General features: G+C 38.2%; 1 protein-coding gene across 5 annotated transcripts in view; it reads left to right on the top strand.

Annotated features, from left to right (window-relative positions):
• The window catches only part of LRRC7 (leucine rich repeat containing 7), a 492,830-nt gene that overhangs the window by 432,710 nt on the left and 35,522 nt on the right, over positions 1-24,598 (top strand). For all 5 annotated transcript variants that reach the window (XM_041746971.1, XM_041746970.1, XM_041746976.1 and 2 more), the window contains one exon: positions 16,645-16,866. In XM_041746971.1, the coding sequence (XP_041602905.1) occupies positions 16,645-16,866 (222 nt within the window). The remainder of the gene's footprint in view (positions 1-16,644; positions 16,867-24,598) is intronic.

Genomic DNA, 24,598 nt, shown 5'->3' with positions numbered 1-24,598 from the left:
GATCGAATCCCACATCGGGCTCCCGGTGCATGGAGCCTGCTTCTCCCTCTGCCTGTGTCTCTGCCTCTCTCTCTCTCTCTGTGACTATCATAAATAAATAAAAATTAAAAAAAAATAAAATAAAAATAAAAAATAATAAAAAATTAAAAAGAATAAAAAATAAAATCAGACATTATACTCTGATTTGGCCGACTCCTTCCATAAGAATCACAAGGCTGTTTTTCCCTAACTCTGAAATGATAAACTCTTTTAAGGATATTAAGCCTTAAAAAAAAAATACTGAGAGTCTTAAGGTTGAATATCCCTGAGAAGATTTAAAATTGAAGGATAGAACAATGCTGGACAGAAAAGCATTGCAGCCCAAAGGCTAAAGTGGCGTATTAAAACAAATGAACCTTAAAACATTTCCTTTCCGGAAAAGGCAATAACCAAAAAACTTTAAAATCCTTGTGATATTAAATCTGAAAAAATTTTAATATGTAAAGACTAGACTTTCAAAGCTCTCTTTTAGCATTCATGACTTTTCCCCTCCCACGTGTCTATTTTTCTAGGTTAAGTACGTAATTGCTTGGCAGCTAGAATAATAAAGATAGATAATCAAGGGTCAACACCGGGATGGACACCGTTGAAAAGCAAAGCATAAATGCGTAGCTAATTTAGTCTTGGCTCACAAACTTATCCCTCGTGCTGAATTTGCCCATGATTTTCTCACATCTCTGGTGCCAGTTCAGCCATGAAGGGCTTCATGATTGCCAGATGCTTGGCATCTCTGAGGCATGCCCAGAAACTCATTAGGAGAAACTTAAAGAAATTCAAGAGAAATGATATGGGCCTTTTTTTTTTTTTTTTATCATTTTCATGTTCATTTTATCCTTTCTTTCCAAGGCCCCCAAATTGGAATTTTTGCTCTTTCAGATCATATGAAGAATTTTTAAAGTTTTTAATTAAGTTCCTGGGAAGGAATATTCATTCCTTATTTTAATTTTGGCATTTCTCATATATCTTAGTATAATGCATTTTACTGCTTCTTACTACATGTATTTAGAAAGAAAAGATCCAAAATACCTTCTGAAAATCTCATGTTGTGTCGCTGTGACCATCTGGTCAAAACATCATTTTTGTTTTAAGACAACTGAATCAGGGGTACCTGGGTGGCTCAGTTGGTTAAACATCCGACTCAGTTTCAACTCAGGTCATGACCTCAGGGTCCGGGATCAAGCCCCTACGTTAGGCTCTGTGCTCAGCGTGGAGTCTGCTTGAGAGTCTCTCTCCCTTTCTCTCTGCCCTTCCCACTTGTGCGTTTGCTCGGTCTCTCTAAAATAAACAAATAAATTTTTAAAAAATAAAAAGAGCAAGTCAAAATGTGGAAGAAGCAGATAGGAAAATCATCCCAGGAGACTTTACATATAAAAGATGAGATACAGGGAGATAGAAATGTTTCTCGTTTCCATCAACTACATCAGAATCAGGAACATCAGTTGTGGTTTAAAATAAAAGTGAGATTAAAAAAAAATATTCTGAACCCTTAGGAATTGTCAGTTCTGTAGCTAAACTCTCCTTTTTTATACAGAAAGAGGTGTGTCAGGTTGTGTAGGTTTCTCCCGAGACTTTGTATTTTTCCCTCCCAGTGTAGACCAGTAACAGAGAGGAGCCCCCGGGGGAGAGCCTGGCCTGGGTCAGTCCACAGGCGAGTGGGAACAGCTTTCCCCATCACCGTGAGCGCCCAGCCCGGTCCTGGCTCCCGCCTTGTTGCTTCTCCTTCCCAGGCCTCATTTGTTGTGTCTGATGGGAGCAAATTTTGCACTGGTCCGAGTAGGCTTTTCTTTAATTCTTCTGGTAGACTGGCCAGCACCGAAAATCAGGAACAGATTGGAATTCCTCCTACAGCCATTCGTAACTCCAAACATTTTTCTAAATGTTAGGAAACGGTCTTCCTGAACCACTTGGCTGGCTGAGATTCTCCTTGCTTCCTTCATCCTCTTCCTGTAGCCCTCACTCATGGTGGTGTCAGGCTCCGGGTTGAGCAAAATAAAGACTGTCCCGATACCCGTGTGATGGCATCTACGGGGCTGCGGAGCTCCAGGAAGCGATAGCAGCCAAAGGCACCCTCCGTCGGTGAGCTCTGCCCGAAACCCAAGAACTGAGTCAGTGGAAGGCCAAATTGATGAAGTCATACAATTACAGATTTTTAAATTACAAAAACAAGAAAACCTCTTCGCACAATACGTCGTCCCCAGAAAGACGTTTCTTACGCGAATGTACGCAAAGTTTTACTCTTGACCAAAAGCCACTTTTTTCAAGGACCAAAGTTTAAAAAGGAGAGGGGGACATTGGGAAGATACCAAACGCATGAACCTCTCTGGATAGAGCAGGACTCTGAAAATGACTCTCTGTACCTAAAACAATGCAACCCTACTTTTCTTGGAGTTTGGGTACCCGGAAATAATCTGAAACTGATTATTCGTGTAAATCTTACCCTTAGATTGAAAAAGGGGTTTTAAGCAACACACCAGTTGCCTGGGAGGCAAGCGTACCCACCCTCCCACAAATACCCCTCCAGGTTAGGCAGGGTCAGGAGTAAGAGAGGTAGGTAGGTGAAAATCATGGCTCTTGTGGCTGGGTATCAATCATGGATCATACTGTTAGCATCCACTCACTGGAGGCTCTTTGAAATTTCTGATGCTTTTTTTTTTTTTTTCTGATGCTAATTTTTAGTGACTGTATTAAGAGCAAGCACTAACTTCTTCCCCTGACACCTATATGCCTTTGTCTCTACTAGAACAGCCTCAACATGGTCTTTATGGCATAAATATGTTATTGATCCAGAAGAGAATGAAAATGCATTGCTAGAGGTCAAGTTAAAACACGTACAACAGTCCAAGGAACAATAATAGGAGTTGTGAGCTAAGGGCTCAATCTCGTCTTGAGAATTTCAATTCGCATTCCTTTTATGTGACCAGAATCACAACTGTTATTCAGATGGACTCTTAAAACCTAGCTTATTGATGGCCAACATGTTACCTTTTCCAGTAAATCAATGCGGCCATGTCTTTCCCTATACTGGAGAAATAAGAATGAACATAACCGATGAGATTCAATGCCCCCCCCCCATAATTGCAGATTATTGATCTAAGAGAGAGAAGCCTGAATAAATATAAAGACTTGTTAAGCAACAACTAATTGCCAAAGCAGGAGTACGTGACCTGTAGGAAGTCAAAAATTTTATGAAAAGAGGAGCCTTCGGAGGCAGATCCGTGTCCTCAGTAACAGTCACCGGATCAGGAAGAAGACTTTGAAGAAATCAATGAAGCAACTTCCTCTATTTAATGATCCATTTCAAAGACTTGTTTTGTTAAGCTGACAGCTAGGATGATGTAGTTTTAATCAGTTTATTTTAGTATTATGTGCTTCGTAGACGTTTTAAACTTACCCTATTTCTATCGCGTAATGGAGTTTGTTCTCAAAAATAATGCGGATAGGAGGTGGTGGAAATGTCAACGGAAGACAAGTCTTCCCTAGGCGTGCAGCTGAAGAACGCAGGACTGGAGCCCAGGAAGCTGTTTCTACAGCCAGGTCTGACCAGGTGTTATTCCAGGAAGGGACCCGCCCCCCGGCCCCGACTCAACCACAGAAATTCAGAAAACATCATAGCGTAGCCCTGTTGCAGTAGCCAATAACCCTCAACGTCAGCAATATAGGAGACAGAGAGTTAGCTAGTACGTTTTGCCACAGCTTGGTATGGTCTCTTCTGTTCCCTGCTCCGAAGAGAGAAAGAAACCCTGGCTCCAGTCATGTGCTAAAAAATCATTTTTGAGTGCTCTTCTACTTGTTCTTGACCCTACACATATCAAGTATTGTAGATATTCTTTTCTTTAAAGATCGTATTCATTTATTCATGAGAGACACAGAGAGAGGCAGAGACCCAGGCAGAGGGAGAAGCAGGCCCCAAGCAGGGAGCCCCACGTGGGACTCGATCCCGGAACCCCGGGGTCATGACCTGAGCCGAAGGCAGACGCTCACCGCTGAGCCACCCAGGCGCCCCTATTTTAGATAATCTTAAAAGCACTTGTTTTCCAAACTTCATTTTGTTCAGTCTGACACATTTACAAATTCTTTACTTACTTTTGTGAATCTCAGAAGGAACAGAATCAGGAGCTCTAACGCATGATTGAAACCTACCTATAGATTCTTGCATCATATTGAATTTTGTTCATTTTGTTCATTTTGTTTCTCAGTAATTGAGCATATCCAGCTTCCTGATCATATCGTCGAAGATTCCAGCCACCACTTCCTGTTTAATACTGTCTCCATTTTCAAAAAAAAAAGAAATCACCTCAATCCTGTCACCAAAAACCACTGGTAAAAGTGATAAAACTGCACCAAATAGTGAATCAATCCCTGTAAAATGACAATTACACCAAAACATGAAAACTCAACTATGCACTAACCTGCAGAGGGAAAAAAAGAATCCCAATTTTTTAATTAGCTTTTAAGGTCTTGCTTTTTTTTCTTTTTTTCTTTTAAGCAGGAGTACAAACAAACAAACAAACAAACAAAAACTGTGAGCTTTAAGTTTGACCTTAATTGGCCCTTGAGCATATTAAGCTTTGCTGTTGAGTGTCTGCAGTGGGGAAGAGAGGACAGTGATGCATATCTTGTAAGGTGGTCCTAAAAATTAAGATCATGATGTAAAATACTTATTACAATGTCTGTCATGTTGGTGTTTAATTATTGGCAGCTATTATTATTATTTATTTTTTTAAGATTTTATTTATTTATTCATGAGAGATACAGAGAGAGAGAGACGCAGAGACATAGACAGAGGATCACACCCTGGGCTGAAGGCAGACGCTCAACCGCTGAGCCACCCAGGCATCCCAGACTGTGTTTTTTAAATTTGTATGTGCTATTCTCCATAAAAGAGGCCATTTCTCAACATCTGAAACAAAATGCCTAATTTACTGCTTGCTAGCAAAGAACTTGTAAGGCACAGAGATTTCTGAGTAAACTGGAGTCTGGGGAAAGCATGGAGTTCAAGGATTGGTGGATTTTTAGAAGCTGGAATATTTAGGGGTTCATTGACTTTGAACTGGCGAAGCATGGTTATTTGAGTGAGACTGTTAATTATTGGCTAACTTTTAGGAGCGATTTCTAATGCAAATGGTCATTAATTAATCGCAACAGCTTTAAAAACAGTTCTTTGGGATGATTATTCATTGCCATGTCCAAAGAACAATCAGACCTTTATTTAGCAGGGAGCTTTGTATTCTCATTGCAATTACGGAGTACTTACTATGCACCAAACAATATGCTCAATTTATTACATTATCTTCTTCAATCCTCACAATATTCTGTGAGGCGGTTGCGGTTGTCTACAGTTTTCACATGATAAGCAGAGGGCTTAGGTAACTTGCGTATGACCGCATAACCCAAAAAGTGATAGAACGAGAGATAAAACCCAGAGTCCTCGGACTCCAAAGACTCTGCATTCTGTACTTCCTCTATTATTTTTTTAAGTTAACTCCTGGCATTTCTACAACCCCCCCCCCATTTCTATAATTTTGTCATTTTAAGAATGCCATACAAATGGAACCCTACAGTGTGTAATCTTTGGGGATTAGCTCTTTTACTCAGCATAATTTTCTGAAGATTTGTTCACTCCATCATGTGTGTTAATAGTTTCTTCCCTTTCCTCGCTGATTAGTATGCCATGGTATGGATGCCTCCGTTTGCTTACCTGTGCACCCCCTGAAGGAAACCTGGGTTGTTTCTGGTTTGGGCCTGTTATGAAGAAAATTGTGCCAAACATTCATGGCCAGGATCTCGTCTGACTGTAAGTCTGGCGTCTAGGATCAATGTCCAGGAAAGGAACTGCTGAATCATATATGGTACTTGCATTATTTAGTTCTTTTTTTAAGAAACTGCCAAATACGTTTCCAGAATGGCTCTACCATTTTCTCTTTTCAGCAGCAGCTTCTCAGTGATCCGGTCTCCCCTCATCGTCCTCAGCATTTGTTGGGGTCACTCTGTTTTATCTAGGCAGTCCGACACGTCTGTAGTGATGTCTCACTGTGGCATTAAGTTCTCTGATAGCTGATGATGGTGAACATCCTTCCAGGTGCGTGTTTGCTGCCATCTGTATTGTCTTTGGCGAAATGCCCCTTCGTATCTTTCAACATCATTCCAGGTGCATTACTTAGTTTCTTACTTATGCGTTTTGAGGTCTTTCTCCTTGATGCTGTTCTTGTCAGCTACGTGATTTGCCAATCTTTTCTCAAACTCTTTGGTTTGCTTTCCATTCTCTATGTTTTATCTTTACGCCTGTGATCTATTTTGAGCTGATTTTTATTTATATCAGGTGTGAGATGCAGGTCACGGTCCATTTATTTTTGCCTATGAATGTCCACTTGTGCCAGCACCGTTGGTTGAAAAGGCTATCTTTCCTCCATTAGATTGCTTTTGCACCTTTGCCAAAAATCATCTGGGCAGATTTTTGTCAGTCTGTTTATGGGTTCTCCGCACTGTGCCATTTATCTATCTGTCAGTCCCCCTGCCAATACCACAGAGTCCTGATTACTGTAACTATAATAATCTTGAAATCAGGCTTATTCTTCCTATTTTCTTTTTCTTTTCCAAAAATCATAATAGTTATTCTAGTTTCATTGCCTTTCGGTATAAATTTTTGAATGATCTTACCTATATCCATACAAAAAATCTTACAGGGATTTTTATAGGAATTTGTTAAACCTGCATATCAATTTGGAGAAAATGACAGCTTTACTATGCTAAGTCTTCCAATCCATAAATATACCTTCATTTATTTAAATCTTCTTGATGTCTTTCATCAGCATTGTGTAGTTTTCAGACTGTAGGTGCTGTGCAAGCTTCATTTGATTTACACCTAAGAATTTCGCTTTTGTTGCTTGAAATTTTGATGTTCACGTCTGTGGCTAACATATGTAAATACATTTGAACTTGTATCCTACAAACTTGCTTAACCCACTTGTTGGTTCTAGGAATTTATTTTTGTTAATTCTTTTGATTTTCAATGTAGACAATCATGTCATATGCAAATAAGGACGGTTAATTTCTTCCTTTTCAATCTGTATGGCTTTTCTTTCTTTTCTCACCCTATTCTATTGACTAGAACTTCCAACACTATGTTGAAAAAGAGTGGCGAGTGTGGACATCTGTGCCTGGTCTTCATCTTAGGGAGGAAGTATTCAGTTTTGCAACATTAAGTATTATGTTATTTTTTATTTATTTATTTATTTATGATAGTCACAGAGAGAGAGAGAAAGGCAGAGACACAGGTAGAGGGAGAAGCAGGCTCCATGCACCTGGAGCCCGATGTGGGATTCAATCCCGGGTCTCCAGGATCGTGCCCTGGGCCAAAGGCAGGCGCTAAACCGCTGCGCCACCCAGGATCCCTTAAGTATTATGTTAGCTGTAAGTTTCTCGTAAGTGTTTTTTTATCAGGTTGGGGAAGTTGCCCTCCGTTTCCATACCTCTGGGAGTTTTTATTATGAATGGGTGCTGAATTTTGTCAAATTTATTCTGCTTTCATTGATAGGATCATAACGATTTTACTTCTGTAGCCCATTAACATGGTGCATTGCATTGGTTGATTTTGAAATACAGAGCAAGCTTTGAATCACTGGACTATGCCCCACTTGGTCATGGTGTATGTATCCTTTTTTTATGTTGCTAAATTCTATTTGCCAGTGTTTTCTTAAGAGTTTTTGCATTTATCATTGTTTGTAGTTTACTTTGTTGTTTTTTTTTCTTTTTTTTTTTTTTGGTACTGTCCTTGTCTGCTTTTGTTATTGGGGCAATATTTGTTTCATAAAATAAATTGGGCAGTGTTCCTTCCTCTTCTATTTTCTGGTGAAAAATGTAGAATTTATGTTAATTCTTTTTTTTTTTTTTAAGATTGACTTATTTATTTGAGAGAGAGAGAACACAGGCAGCAGGGCCAGAAGGTGAGGAAGAGAGAGAATCTCAAGCAGACTCCACACTGAGGGTGGAGCCCAATGTAAGGCTCCATCTCATGACCCATGAGGTCGTAACCTGAGCTGAAACCAAGAGTCTGAAGCTTAACTGACTGAGCCACCCAAGCGCCTGATTGTTGTCATTTAAACGTGCGTAGAATTCTCCAGCATAACCATCTGGACCCGGAGATTTCTTTCCCCGAAAGTTTTTAAATTATAGATTCTGATCTGGATAGTTACCGGGCTATTCAAATTATCTGTTTCATATTGGATGAATTATGATAGTTTGGGTTTTTTCAAGAAAGTGGCCCGTTTCACGTGCATTGTCAAATTTATGAGTGTAGAGTTATTTGTAGTATTACCGTATTAGTCTTAGGATGTTTACAGGATCTGTAACGATATTCCATTCTTCATTCCTAATTTTAGTAATTTGTATCTTCTTTCTTTTTCTTTTTCAGTCTTGCTAGTAGCATTTTATTGATCTTTTCAAAGAAGCAGCTCTTTCCATCTGTTTTGTCTGTTACTTTGTATTTCATTAATTTCTGCTCTTTTCATTATATCCATCTTTCTGATTGCTTTGGGTTTTTGTAGCTCTTCTTTCCCTAAGCTCTTGATATAGGATCTTATTTATTGATTTGAGGCTTCTCCTTTTCTAGTACATCCATTTAGGGTCATAAATTTTCCTCTTTGCACTGCTTTAGCTGTGTTCACCAATGTTTCTGTGCCATATTTTCATTTACATTCAGTTCAATGTATGATTTTATTTCCCTCGAGACCTCTTTGACCCATAGATTATTTAGAACTGCATTGTTTAGTTTCCAAGGATTCAGATAGTTTTATCTCTGTCATTGGTGTGATCCTATTTTGGTTGAAGAATACATTCTCTATTATTTCAATTCATTTAAATTTATTGAGATTTGTGTTCTGGTCCAGGATACATTCTTATAAATATTCTGTGGGAACTTGAAGATACTGCGTATTCTTCTGCTATCAGGTAGAGGGGTCTCTACTGACATTTAGGTCTGGTTTGTTGATGGTATCACTGTGTTCTATATTCTTCTGATTTTTAGTGTAGTCTAGCAAGTGTTGACACGAGTGTTGTGATCAACTATAATTGTGGGTTTGTTTATTTCTTTTTAAGTTCTATCAATTTTACTCTATGTATTTGCAGCTCTGTTGTTTGCTGTGTACACATTTAGGACTGCTATGTCCTCTCAGTGAATTGACTCTTTTTTTCATAATGTAATAATCCTCCCTCTCTTTAGTATATTTTCTCTGCTCTGAAATCCACTTTATCTAGTATTAGGACATGACATATATTTTTAAATCCTTTTACTTTTGGGACAATATTTTTATCTGCCAAATATTGTTATATTTGAAATAATGGCTGCATATAGTTGAATAATGTTCTTTAATCCCCTCTGTGCAGTGATAAATGGGGGAGAGATCTTTTAATTTATGCATTTAGTCTCCTAGCATTTAAGAATTGACCCATTAAGGTTTACATTTCTTAAAGATTTTATTTATTTATTTGAGAGAGTGGGCATGAGCAGGGGGAGGGAAAGATAGAAGCAGGCTCCCCGTTGAGCAGGAAGCCCAATGCCTCGCTTGCTCCCAGGCCCCTGGGATCATGACCTGCACTGAAGGCAAACGCTTAATGGATGGAGTCACCCAGGTGTCCCTAAGGTTTACACTTTAATGTTTTTTTTTTTCTGTTTGCTCGCTCATTTGCTCGCTCTCTCCCTCTTTCTTTCTCTTTTTTTCCCTTCTCCTCCTCCTTCTCCTCCTCCTCCTTCTATCTTCTTCTTCTTTCTTCTTTCTTCTTCTTCTTCTTCTTCTTCTTCTTCTTCTTCTTCTTCTTCTTCTTCTTCTTCCTCCTCCTCCTCCTCCTCCTCCTCCTCCCCTTCTTCTTCTTCTTTCTTCTTCTTCTTCTTCTTCTTCTTCTTCTTCTTCTTCTTCTTCCTCCTCCTCCTCCTCCTCCTCCTCTTCTTCTTCTTTCTTCTTCTTCTTCTTCTTCTTCTTCTTCTTCTTCTTCTTCTTCTTCTTCTTCCTCCCCCTCCTCCTCCTCCTCCCCTTCTTCTTCTTCTTCTTTCTTCTTCTTCTTCTTCTTCTTCTTCTTCTTCTTCTTCTTCCTCCTCCTCCTCCTCCTCCTCCTCCTCCTCCTCTCTTCTTCTTCTTCTTCTTCTTCTTCTTCTTCTTCTTCTTCTTCTCCTCCTCCTCCTCCTCCTCCTCCTCCTCCTCTTTCTTCTTCTTCTTCTTCTTCTTCTTCTTCTTCTTCTTCTTCTTCTTCTTCTTCTTCCCCCTCCTCCTCCTCCTCCTCCTCCTCCTCTTCTTCTTCTTCTCTCATCTTCTCTGACCTGCTTCCTATGTGTTATTTGTATATTTTTTAGAATTCATTTTTATTTATGTATGGTGTTTCTAGTAAATCTCTTTGTGTAGCTTTCTAAATGGTTGCTCCTGCTATTACACTGTATATACATAGATTAGAAGAGTCTGCTTGTGTCATCACTTAATGGTTCAAGTGGAATGTAGAAATCTTCTCTGTTTCACTTTACCCTCTTCTGTTATAATTGTGTCAGACATTTCCTCTATGTACATTTAAAACCACCACAGATAGTGCCATAGTCGTACTTCAATCGACACACATAACTTTAAAAATTCAAGAAGAGAAAGAAAGTACATTATATTTATGCATATATTATTTGCCATGTACTTTCTTCCTTCCTAATATTCCAAGGCTTCTTCTTTTATTATTTCCTTTTTATTTAGAGAACTTCCTTTGGCCATTATATTAGGACAGATCTGGTGGTAACAAATCTTCATTTGTCTTCATCTGAGAATGTCTCAATTTCCCTTTTATTGCTGAAGAACATTCTCACTGGTATAGAATTTTAGGTTGACCATTCTTTTCCTTCAACACTGGAAAAATATTGTGCCATCTCTTTCCTTTCTCCATGGTTTTTGATGAGATATCTGCTGTCATTTGAATTGTCTTCTTCACTCATAAGATGTCGTTTTTCTCAGGCTGCCTTTAAGACATTTTTTTGTCTTTAGTTTTCAGAAGCTTAATTATGTGTCTATGCATGGCTTTCTTTGGGTTTCAGCCGCATTCTTTCTCCTCTCCTTTCAATATGATTGTTAGAAGTTTTGTATGGTCTCAAAGGTCCCTAATAGTTTGTTCATTTTGTTTCAGTGTGTTTTCTCTCTGTTATTCATACTGGATTATTTCTGTTGCCCTATCTTTTAGTTTACTGTTTGTTTCCTTTGTTTTTTTACAATCTGCTGTTAAGCCCATCGACTGAGCTTTCCAGTTACTGTATTTTCAAGCTCTAAAATTGCCATTTGTTTCTTCTTAATATCTTCTGTTCCTTAGCTAAGACTTTATACTTTTTCTAGGGTTTCTATTTTTTTCTCATTTGTTTTAAGCATATGAATAATTGTTCATTGAAGAATTTCTTTTAATGGCTATTTAAAATCTTTGTCAAATAATGCTCACATCTTTGTCTTCTCAGTGTTGGTATTTCCTGATTATCTTTTTCCATCCAGTTTGATGTTTTCCTGGTTCTTGGTATGATTGAAACCTGGATATTTTCATATAATGTTATAAAATCTGCTTTTTACTTAAACCTTCTGTTTAGCTGGCTTCCCCTGACACCTCTCCAATTGGAGAAGAACAGGGCACTGCCTCATTCTGGCCAGGGAGGGAAAAGTCCAATTTTCTCATTCAGTCTCCACTGACAATTAAGGCAAAGTCTTCTTGTTACTGCTGAGGAAGAAATTTCTATCTCCCCAGATAGTCTCCACTGAAAACTCAGTGGGGGTAGCTTCACTGAGTAATAGCTTCTCTATTAAGAAGGCCCCGACCCTCTATGAGGTCCTCTCTAATCATACTATTGCCTAGATAGTTGCCTCATTCTTGCTGGATGTGGGTGGAAACCCAGGCTCCTTCTGTGGTCTCCATCGGCATCCTTGGGCTGGGGGAAGACTTGCTACAGGCAGATGGGGCTGAATGCAGTGTCATCTCACTTGGCTTTCTTGAACATCACCCCAGCATGAGTGGTGGTGCTTTGTTACATCTTTATAAGGCTAGATCTCTAGGCTCCACACTTGGCTGTCACCATTGTCAGGGTGAGGTCAGTTTTTTCCATGGTGTTTAGTTACAGTAGAATTATCATGGTCTAAAAGTCTTCTGTCTTGCTGGGCTGCCCATATTCTGGTCCTTTGGCTAAGGAGGGAAAGCTTCTGTTGGGGCTTTTCTTTTCTGCATCTGTTGGCATTTTCAGGCTGCCCACTTCCTCAACCCCAAGTTGACACAAAAATAAAACTCAAGAAATTCACTGCCATCATGTTGTTATGTCGTCTCCATGTCTGTAGTTGATCTGCTTTCTTCTGCCTTCTTTCCAGAGTTTCCTTATATTTATTTACATAAAATGTCCAAGGTTTTAGTTGTTCCTGGAGAGAATAGAGAACAGTATGTCTAGTCCATCTATCTGGAAGCAGAAGTCCAACTGCCTAGATTTTTAAAACTTAATCTCCTTACCAAAAAAAAGTCACTATAGAACACATAATATAAATAGAAGGTAATTGGACTATTTTGTTGATAATGATGTTTTACAAAATTACTGAAACTGACTCATTTAAATGAGTGTCACTGGTTTCTTGAAATCAGTTCCTGAGTTATCCTTTGTAGATGATTCTGCATTGTTGACACTGCTCCCAAACATTTTTTGAACTCTATGGGACTTAATTTGAGAGAATGAATTGTGTCCATTTGAATATTCTCAGTGGCATAAACTGTCATCCTTTGAAGCTGTGTTTGATTTTTGGAAGTAACCCCAAGTGGTTCAAGAGCCAAGATGGCTCGTAAAATAGATGACCAAATTGGGTAATACACTTCTCAGTCTAACAGTCTTTTCTAAGACTTTTCTAAGAGAATAGTGTGAACCAAAGCATTGTTGCAGAGAGAAACTAATTTATTTTATATCATACAAAACCTCCCAAGCACTTTAAATTCCTACATAATAAGCCTGATGAACTGTGGACTGAATTTTGCATGAACAGTGCCATTTGGTATCAAATCAATATTTCTTTTCTGTGGTGTTGACATTAGTGTTTTCTTGGGTCCTATGGATATTGGAGTTTTTCCTCTATAAATTTTGACAGTATATTTTTTGGGTCAACTTGAAAACACTATATTTCATCATTATTCCCCTCAAATACATGTTATTTTGTCCAACCTCCCCCTGAAAGTTCAAATAAATGTCAAATCTTCTCTATTTCTTTTTATTATTCCACGTGTGTAGCCCAGTCTTTACAAAAACCTTTATGTTCAAATTCCCCTTCAGTATGAGTCAGTGTTCTCAGAACTAACCCTCTGCTTGAACAAATGCAGCCTCTGACATTTGCTACATTTTCATTAGCCCTTTGTACTTCATCATGAGCATCCTCATTACCTTTCTTAAGCCTTTGTGCCTGTCAATAAAAACTTCCTCTTTACAGTTCCTCCAACACCATAATTGTCCCTTTAGATATCTTGTCATTGATGTTTGCTTAACTTCACACAAAATTAAGTGTTAATTCTTGGCTTTCTAAAGCTGTCACTCCCCATCCCCATTCACTGTAGCCCCAGTAGAGAGTGAAAGAACAATACTGATGCAAACAGAATCATTTCACAGCACATTCCTTCCATGCCCACTTTTTACCAAACTGAGAACGTAAGCTTCTTCACTTCATAATCATGGAAAGATTACTAAATGCACTTATTTGCTTAACTATAATGCTCTAAGTCACATCCATAGGATCTAAAATAGATCACAGACCTGATTCAATAAGTTGGGATGGCCCTTTGGCAAATTAAAGAGCTGCTAAAGAAATTTAATATAACCTAAGATCTGATCCTTTTGTTCCTTTTCATGGAACAAAACTTCAATTCACAGTTCAACTATGATGGGGAGAGAGTCTATTTGGGGGATTACAGTATAATTTTGTGTTTGAGAGCATGATCTTTAATAGTCTGCCTTGGTTCAAATCCTGATCCTGTCAGTTTACCAGTAGTGAAAATTACTTGGGAAAGCTACTTAACTTCTCCAGGCCTTAGTTTCCTTATTAGTAAAATATGTTAGTAATAATTCATACTAGTTAACCTCTAATGCTGTTGTAAAGACAAAAGGAGGTAATATGTGCAAGATAGGTGTAACACCTAGTGTTTCAATAGTAGCCATTATTTATTAAACACCAGTTACTATGCCAGTCATTAGAGATGGTAAGTAGGATATGGTGCTTGTCTTCGAGGACTTCCAAATCAAAGCATAATCCTGGGCTCCAATGGTTCCATCAGAAGGAAAAAATAAACCAGAAAAATAAGTCTACACACTATCATAGTTCTATGCAATCAGGTTTTCACCCTTGGATAGACCATTACCAGAATATTCTAATCAATGAGGGATTGTTATGTGGTCCTAATTGATTTTCCCATGTAGATTATGCATCGATGGACCTAAAGTGATTTCTGGATCCCTCTAAATTTTTCTGGGTGTTATAATTCTTTGCTTGTCTACATGATGACTTTTGATTAATCTGCTGGTTTTCCTCTTTTCCACTGGCTCAAGCACTGACTGAAGACAAACAGATTTAAGTGTAAATCAATTTATTGTTCTATAGCCAGGCTAGTCAGCTTTAGTAGGTCTACATCATCAGCGTTTCAAACTCCAGGAAATCATTGTCTTTAACTATATAACCTAGCATGCCAGGGAGTTCATTCAGAGTATAGCAGCTCAAAATGTCATATGTTTTATCACGGTTTTCCTCTCCTACCAAACAACAGAACATAAAATTCCATGGAGGTAGGAGAGAATCAAACTAAGGGGGAAACCTGGACCAGGAGGGTGTTCAATCACCTAGAATAGCTCTCAAAGGTGCAACGTCTCCTTTCATTCAGATTTCTGAGAAGGGCATCTAGATTTCTGGGAAGAAAGAAAGATACATTTGCCTTTTATGAAGTTATCTCCATTGTGTTTATGATGTTATAGCTTTGCCATTTCTGGTTAGCTGTGTTGGATAGTGTTGGATTGGTAATGATTTTCACATTGTGCTAGTATAGCCTGAGTCTCTTTTTTGCATCTTTTCCTCCCATTTCTCATGACTGAAATATTTTTACTGTTTCCAAATGCAAAAAATTGTCCATGATAACAAGACAACCAGTTGGGTACCTAAAAATATAATCAAATGGTTGTTTACTTTGCCATACGTATTGCCAACTAATAATTTTGAGTATTTTCTTCACTAAAATCACCTCTTGTTTGGAACCAAGCAATGTGCCTCCCATCTTCCCCAAATGATTTTCTGTGTTCGCTGTCATTTCCTTATGTCTCTTAATGTTACTTTTTTTTAAGAACTTTTAAAAATTCAAACTAATATCTTCCTTGAATGAATATTTAATTCCTCCTTTATTCCTCCAATCTGACTTTTTAATCAAAAATCTTGATTAGTCAGACTTCCCCCACTAATGAATCACAAATTGGTTACACAGAAAAATTCACAGGCTTCCCTAGCTAATGAATTCCAAGGTGAAATTCACTTTTGAATTTCAAATTATCTACCCTTAAAAGATCAACAAGAAAGAAACTGAATGCAGGAAGGAACCCTTCAGGTGCTTCCATAGAAATAGATGAAGTACCGAGCATAGCAGTAAAACACATGTTTAAAAGTATTAATGGTGAGCATTCTCTTCCCATGTTAGACCTGGAGGTCCATGTTAAACCATTCATAATCGTAAAAGGCACGTTCTGGGTTACCAGCCCACAAGCAGAACTGCCTGCTCAGTGGGGGAGATATCAAGTAGGCTGGAACACAGGTGAGAAAATCAGAGTGAGCAAGGAACGGTGGTGGGCACCATATCATTTGGAGACAGGAGACCAAAGTGAGCGCGCCCTCTCCCTCCAAGAGCCACCCTGAAGAATCGAGAAATGATCATTATCGCTTTAAACGAGGTACTAACGAAGCGCACGATGAGAAGATCTACAGACAGAGCTCACGTTGAAGACCTTTTCACATCTAGTCCCTCCATGAGCTACAGATACAGGAATTTGCCACATGGATCATTTTCAAGGTGACTGAAAGATTCCCCCAACCATACTCTTGCTTTAATAACGCAGAACCTGAGTAAATAGCACCCTGACCTGGACAAGCTCACTCTGCGCCTGTGACGTAAGGGAATATACACACTTTGGTTCTTCTGCTTCAGATTCAGGAACCAGGCTGTGTCCTTCTCCTCCTGATATCCCCTTCTTGTATCTCTCCCTGCTGTCATTAAAACTAAAATACCAGATAGCACTCCACTTTATTTTTAAAAGTTGCGACTTCTTTTTGTTCTCGAGATTTTTCAGAGGGAATTTGGTCTCTTAAAATGGGGGATAAAATAATCTTGAGCAAGACACCAGATGACCACACATGTATTTCATGCGACCTTACTCCAATATTAGCATTTTCACGAACCACAGTAGGCAGACGCTCGCTGTGCCTTCATTATCCTTCCAGCAGTGGCCGAGAGCCCGAGGATGCCACTCTACCGGAGAGGTATTCTGTACGTGTGTTCTACTTTCATGACATCTTTCATTCCTACCAATCTGCATCTAACAAATGATCTTCTCCACAGGCAGGTAGCCACATCCAGACTTTGATGGGGTCCCAAAGCCTTCAGCATCGTAGCCGGGAGCAGCAGCCATATGAGGGAAATATAAACAAAGTGACCATCCAGCAATTTCAGTCACCATTGCCTATTCAGATCCCCTCTTCACAGGCCACCCGGGGACCTCAGCCTGGACGGTGCTTAATTCAAACTAAAGGGCAAAGAAGTATGGATGGATATCCGGAGCAGGTGAGAAAAGTTTTTATCATTGATGAATTCTTAGGAAATGTTCAAGGAAGTCCAGGGAATCCATGGTTTACGTCCACCCCCCCCCACACACACACACACTCATGGAGTCTGGGACAAATAATTGCTGTCACCATGTTGAACGGAGCAGAGCATTCTTTGTAGGGGTTTTGTCATTATTTTCGGTGGTTCAACACTACAACATACGAAAATTAATAGTTGGTAAAATGCTCATTCACATCAGGAAAAACTGAAGAATTAGAAGTTTTTCTGGTTGACCCTACACCTTCTCCTGCTCACTTTCCCCTCTAATTTAGTGCTATAGCATGGCTTTTGAATGTTACAGAGCTTCAGTGGGCAAGGCATATTTACGAAGGCCTCTGGACAATGAGAAAAGTAGACTATTTGTGGAAACCTTTTTGAAAAGTCCTATCTTTTGATTGTTGAATGAGACAAAGATAAAGCTTTGCTACGAAGAAAATGATAAAGAGCAGTTAGAAGGGAAACGTTTCTGAAATGCTCCAAAAACTACTGATAAAATCCATGTAGCAAAAAAAAATTGCTGCTCTTCTGACCTATCTAAAATTAGGATTTACTTTTCCATTATAGAATGTATTTTTCTTCCTTGGAACCAGAAAACTGAATAGGATCTTATCTGTTGAATTATATTATGCTTAGAAAGTAAGACATTAAGATCTTCATACTCTCACAAAATTAATTTCTCTTATTTCATTCTTCAGACAAATAGGCATGGCTCCTACTGACTTCTCTAACTCCTTAATATGTTTTATAAGATTTCATTTTATTATTGCCTACTTCAAGCTTCACATATCACCCTGCCTTATTTTCTGAACATCTCAGACGTTACCTTCATTCTCCAGTTTTTTCCTTTACACTGGTGAAAGCCATTTGTTATTTGGATCCCAGCTGCTCTAGACATTGCCTGTTTCTTAATACCTTTCTTAAGGCTGAGATTAGGTATTAATCATCTTCAGAATCATAAGCTTTTTTTTAAAGATAGTTTTCTTCCCGTCCTGCTGTGATCTAGGTCAAGTGTTGGATTTAAGGTAAATAAATCAGACATGTGCTCATAATCAAGTAATGATATGAGGTTTTTAACGTCTCCAGAGATTCTTAAAAGTTAATAAAGTTCTAAATTATGCTTTACTACAGGCACCTAAAAGGTTAAAAATTATTCATATTCCCTCCCCCAACAAATATCATAAAACTCAATGCAGTTCTTGGATTTCTTTATTCCTATTAGTAGCTACATGATTTTTTTTTTTTGCACAGAATCAGCACATTTAAAAATCCACTGAGATCAATATCCTGTTTCACCTACTTTGAACAATACGCCTAGTATTAGCATGCAGTTATTCTGAGCACTCTAAATTTAAAGGCCTTTTTTACATTATTTCTCAAGAATACATAAATTGTACAGGTTGACCAATGAGAGGATTACTAAAGGCCAAAGTTTACATACTTATTAAACTTACAACACTATGATTCTTTAGAGAAGGTATTTGCCATCCCTGACAGGTGTTTTGATCCACAGCTCCAACATCACGTGCCTTTCAAACTGGAAGGTACAAACTGAAACATTCAGGGGCCCCTGGATGCTCAGTGGTTGAGCGTCTGCCTTCAGCTCAGGGCATGACCCTGGGGTCCCGGGATCAATTTCCGCATCAGGCTCCTTGCATGGAGCCTGCTTCTCCCTCTGCCTGGGTCTCTGCCTCTCTCTCTGTGTCTCTCATGAATAAATAAATAAAATGTTAAAAAAGAAAAAAGTTTTCTTAAGAGTCAAATAATGCAATTCTACAGACATGCACAGTAAGTTTGGCACTGCAAGTACAGACATAGAAAATAGAAGAAATAGAAATACAGCATTTTAAGAATTAAAATATTGGAGGGAACTTTATCATTATCAGTCCCAACCTCCCTAATCTACAAACAGAAAAGCAAGTAAAGCAAAATAAAACCAGAGGAGAGAGAGAGAGAGAGAGACTGAAGGTTATGGATGTCACATTATAATGAAAATATTACATGTATTTTTTTATTTTCGTAAGTTATATTTCTTTTGAAAACTCAGACCTCTTCAATATGTGTGTGTGTGCATGCACACTTTAAAGGTTTTTATCCCATAGTTAGCAAAAGGGAAAAATAGAGATATTTAAAATATTTTGTAGCTGTACAGTTTCACATGAAAATTATAGGGTAGTGATCGAAGTGCAAAGCCCAAAGAAGTAACTGAAATTTTCTAATGTGGGTTTCAGTCCTATAAATCAAGACACTCTGTTTTAATAAGGCATTTCTAGTGCTGCAATAAAAGAGCCATAAAGAGAAAAACAGAGTTCTCCTAAATGATCACAAGGATGTTAATTTGGTCAAGTGCAGACGTTTCCCAGCTTACAGAGGCTTGACTAAGATTTTTAAACTTTACGATGGTGCCAAAGCAATTCACGTTCAGTAAAAGCCATACTTCGAATTTTGGATTTTGAGATCAAAATTCGTGTTCATGGGCTAGTGGAATCATAGGGTAAACACCAACGCACTTCCAACATCCTGTACCCTTGCAGCTGTTCTGTTTCTCACTTTTAGTACAGTAGCCAATAAATCTCATGAGATATTCAACACTTTATTGTAAAACAGGCCCCGCGCTAGGTGATTTTGTCCAACTGTAGGCTAATGTAAGTGTTCTGAGCACATATAAAGTAGGCTAGGCTAAGCGGTGATTTCAGTAGTTAGGTGCATTACATGCATTTTTGACTTATAATACTTTCAACTTATGATGGGTTTATTGGGCCACCATCCCATTGTAAGTTGAGGAAGACCTATTTGCTCAATATGGAAAAAAACATAAATCATTCATAACTTTTAGGTGCAAGTAAACATAAAAATGGTACAGGGAGGTACGCAGCATGATGAAACACTAATTTCTATTAAAGTTCGGAGATTTTACTTTTTTAAAAAAGTTATCACTTATTACAATGTTGTAGTTGAAAAAAATATCCACTTATACATTTTTGAATTTAGGGAAAAGTAGTCTGAATGAAAGTAGGAGAAGAAAGGACAACAGTTACCGTACATTGAGCGGCTGCCATGCTCTAGTGTGTACCCTAGTCCCGCCTTATTCACAGGGGATATATTCCGAGGCCCCCAGTGAATGCCTGGAACCATGGGTAACATTGAGCTCTCATATGCTGTTTTTTCCTATACATACAAACCTAAGATAAAGTTTATTTCATAAATTAAGTGCAGTAAGGATTAACAACAATACTAAATAATAAAATGGAACTATTATGACAATATGATGCCATAAAAGTTACGTTAAAGTGGTTTCTGCCTCTCAAAATATCTTGTCCTCACCCTTCTCGTGCTGATGGGAGATGACAAAACGCCTACATGATGAGATGAAGTGAGGTGGATGACGTAAGCATTGTGATACAGCGTCAGGCTACTAGTGACCTTCTGAAGACTAATTAGAAGGAGGATCATCCGCTTCCAGACCGCGGTTGACCAGGGTGACGGAAACCATGGAAAGCAAAACTGCAGATAAGGAGAGGGGACACTACAGTACATGTGCCGTAAATACTGACACAGGCGTGGCTTCAGGGGTGTGTGACCGTGCAGTTGCACAAGGTCCTATGTTTAGAAGGACCCCACACTTGGCTTAGTGCTCTGCTGTTGCCAACTTGGGATTAGTAACAGTCATTGAACAAGGAGCATCATTTTTTCATTGGGCACCGCTACTTACATAGCTGGTCCTGTTTACACATAATGTTCCATTTAGTCATCACAAAAATCTTTTCTTTTTCCTTTTTCACAAATGAAGAAATCAAGGCACAGAGAAAATAAGTAACTTGTAAAAGTTATAAGTGGTCAAGCTGGAATTTTAGCCCTAGTTTCTCTGACCCAAAACCAAAGTTTTGTGTCCCAATCTTACCATTAAATTAACCACATGACCTCAGACACTTACCTGCTGTGGCCTCAGTGTCTTTTTCTTGTCAAGTAATATTAACTAAATCTGTTTTGGCTACAATTCAGACTTCCAGAACTGTCTTATGCAGATAGAGCGTGGTCTTGAACTCACATGAAAAATTCCAGTGCTTTGGAAAGCAAAAAGTACTAAACAAGTGAAAAATGTTATTGTTAACAAAAGCATAATCTCTGTGTCTCCTAATGTGATCCAAAGAACTAATGCATTTCTAACCTGATTAGGACAAGTTCCATACGCCAATGAACATATATAATGAGTGCCACCGCTGATGGCATTGAATTAAAATGAATGTCATTTTTTGCCTAGCCAGAGTTCTTAACTTTGTTTAGCCATAAAGAAGCACGTAGCAAACTTTGCTGTTCCTTCTCAATGATGAGATATCTCAACTTTCAAACCACCCATCACAATAAAACAGGGCAAGATGCCTAACAATTCTAACTTGATGCACTTAGGTTTACATGTTTATTTTTTCACCAGCATTAAATATCAAATCAGTTTTGATTTAGACAGTTTTCAACTCTAGAATTAAATATATGGAAGTAATTTTTAAGCCATAAAGTGCTACTCAGATTCAAGGTACTAATTTCTATACTAGAAATCTGATTTTTTTTAAAGATTTTATTTATTCATGAGAGACAGAGAGAGGCAGGGACACAGGCAGCGGGAGAAGCAGGCTCCCTGCAGGGAGCCCCATGTGGGACACAATCCCAGGCTCCCGGGATCACAACCCTGAGCTGAAGGCAGATGCTCAACCACTGAGCCACCCAGGTGTCCCCAGAAATCTGATTTCTAATAATGATGTTCTTTTTAACAAATCATCTACAACACAAAACCATGTGCATGTTACTTGAAATTCATTTTCAGGGGATTAAGCTTTAAAAAGAGATTTTAATGCACAAGCCATTTTGACTATTGGCGAACATAATAAAGGATGAGAGTCAGAGTTATATTAAGTAGTGAACTGAGGAAAGCCAGAAAGTGAAGGCCTGATCCCACTCCACATAAAAAAAGAAACAAAAACCTCTTAGCCCTCCTATTCCTTAGCCCTCGTGTTCCTCCTATCAGCTCTTTCCTTGGTTTCCCAGTCCAAGCAATCATCTTTATGCGCCTTATCCTCCCCTTCACGATGCAATACTGTGTATCAGTTGTTCTCAACCTCAACCATACATTAGAATCTGCTCAGGGCCTTTAAAAAACACTGATGCCTTGGCCTCAACCCCAGAGAAATTGATTTCATTAGTCTGGATGCGACCTGGTTAATGGGAACTTTCGAAACTACCCAAGTGATTCCATTGTGTAGCCAAGGCTAAGAGACAATATAGATATACTGTCTAACTCAACAATTTAATTTACCAGGTGAATAATATATTGTTATTTATCACTGATTTGATTCATAACTTGTTCATAATTTGCTAAAAATTAAAAAAAAAACTAACACCAACTTGGTGTTTCTTTTTTGCAAATGTATACTCCATAACAACATATGTTTATACACGTGGAACATACAGATACCAAAGCAGAAGTAGGAAGGAAAGACATCAACAGGATGCTCCAAACATCTCAAAACCCTTTCATATATTAATTGACTTGATCCCATGCATAAGGATGTGATACGGATAGAGCCGTGTCTGTTTTACTGAGTAGAGAAGTAAGCTGCATACAAGTGGACTGTCTTGCCTGTGGTCACACAACCACCTAGAAGCTGAGCTGGCCTTAGAATCGAGGGTCTTGAGTCTACTGCACCATACGCTGCAGGCTGCTGCACTAGAGCCAGGCACAGACGTCAGCAGCGAGCTCACGCTGAAGTAGTAAGCGGTGGAAACATAGACCCTGAGTCTGCGTCTGCCCCAGACCGGAGGAGAACACCCACTAATTAACCTTCGTATCAGAATGGCAGGAGCCCCATGGTTGTCTTCTGACTCTTCCTGAGTATGTCCCTGAAAGAGAACTGACTATACCTGAATTACCTTAGAATTAGTCTTTGTGAGTCATACAAAGTGACCTGCATCTATAATATTCGACGGAAAACAAAACTCCAAAACCTTCCCAATCTACCTTGGAAGAAATCATTTTCATATTTAATAATACACAGAGGACAGTTGGCGAAAAGACAAGATTTCAGACATTTCTCTGAATTAGATGCTCTCGTGAGCTTCCCCAAGAGCTCACAAAGGTGAGGCTTTCCTCCATTGAGGCCAAGGGAAGAAAACATTATTCTGAATGTTTGACAGAAGAATAAAAACTTGGAGATTTCTTTTATTTAAATTATGGATTTTTAAATTAATAGGCAATAATTTGATAAAGATGGTTAGAAAATAGATATTAAAATGATTTTAATATATGTTTCTTACTCAATTGATTTCAGGGAACTCCCATAACCTCATTCTACTCCACTTAGAGTGTTGCTATTTATAAATACTTTCCCCTTAGAATTTTGTTCGGGAACCAAAATAATGCTCCAACTCTGAAGTCATAATCCACAGTTTGAAACAAGTAATGTGTAACTCAACACCACAAAATCTATGAATTGACTTTCGAAGTTCTGTGCAGCCAAATAGTAGAATTTGGTAAACACTGTAGTAGGAACAGAAGGACTCTCTCGGTGCCCCACTAAATATATGTATGATCTTCTTGGTTTCCGTAAGTGTAAAATGAAGGAAATGAAATGAATCACCTTTATAATTTATTTACGGACAAAAAAGCATTTGAATTTCTGTTCCGGAGTTGGCTAATTTTTTCTGAAAGATCTAGATAATGGTACATCAGAGGATTTTATTCATCACTCTATTAGTTATGTCTTTTCAAAAGATTTAATTAGTACTTTGAGTTGGACTTGCATCTGTAATTCACAACAACAACAAAAAAGTATGGAAGTAGAAGAGTAAAAACTTTAATTATTCTTGAATATTAACATTTGTGTATTTGATGGTATTACTATATTATTATATTGTTATATATTACATATAACTTCCTTATATAACAATATATGATTATATAATAAATTATAATATAATATATAATGATTATTATATGTAATGATATGTTTAATATATTACATATTATGTATTATCATACCATGTCATTATATAAATCAGATCATGTCACTCTTCTGTTTAAAAAGCCCTAGTGGCTTCGAAATTTCTGAAATCATATACATCCTTACTATGGCATAAAGTCCCTACAGATCTGGCCGCCACCTCCTCTCTTTCTACTCTTCCTTTACATATTTTTCTCTAGTAATGCTGAACTCATTGTTGCTGTTGTTACTGTTGTTAACCGTACTGATAAAATCTACACATCTTAAAGTTCATCTGTTGAAGTATACAATTCAGTGGGTTTTGTATATTTATACAATTACGCAACCATTACCATCACGTGATTTTTAAACATTTTCATTATTCCAAAAAGGAACTTTGTACTTATTAATAGTCATTTCCATACCCCCTTTCCTTTATTTGCCCCCAGCCCTAGACAATCACTCATATACTTCATGTCTCTACACATTTGCCTATCCTGGGTGTTTAATATAAATAAGACCATAAAATATGTGAGTTTTTTTTGTGACTGACTGATTGAAATCTGTGACTGAAATTGAAATTAGCATAATGTGCTAAGCGTGGAATATAGTGCTAATTCATTCCTTTGTATTGCCAAGTAACATTCCATCGTATGGCTACACCACAACTGTTTATCCATCAGGTTATGTACCTTTGGATTATTTCCACTTCGGGGCCTTAT

The sequence above is a fragment of the Vulpes lagopus genome, chromosome 3 (assembly GCF_018345385.1).
Source record: "Vulpes lagopus strain Blue_001 chromosome 3, ASM1834538v1, whole genome shotgun sequence".
NCBI lineage: Eukaryota > Metazoa > Chordata > Mammalia > Carnivora > Canidae > Vulpes > Vulpes lagopus.
This window is presented reverse-complemented; position numbering and strand designations above follow the sequence as displayed.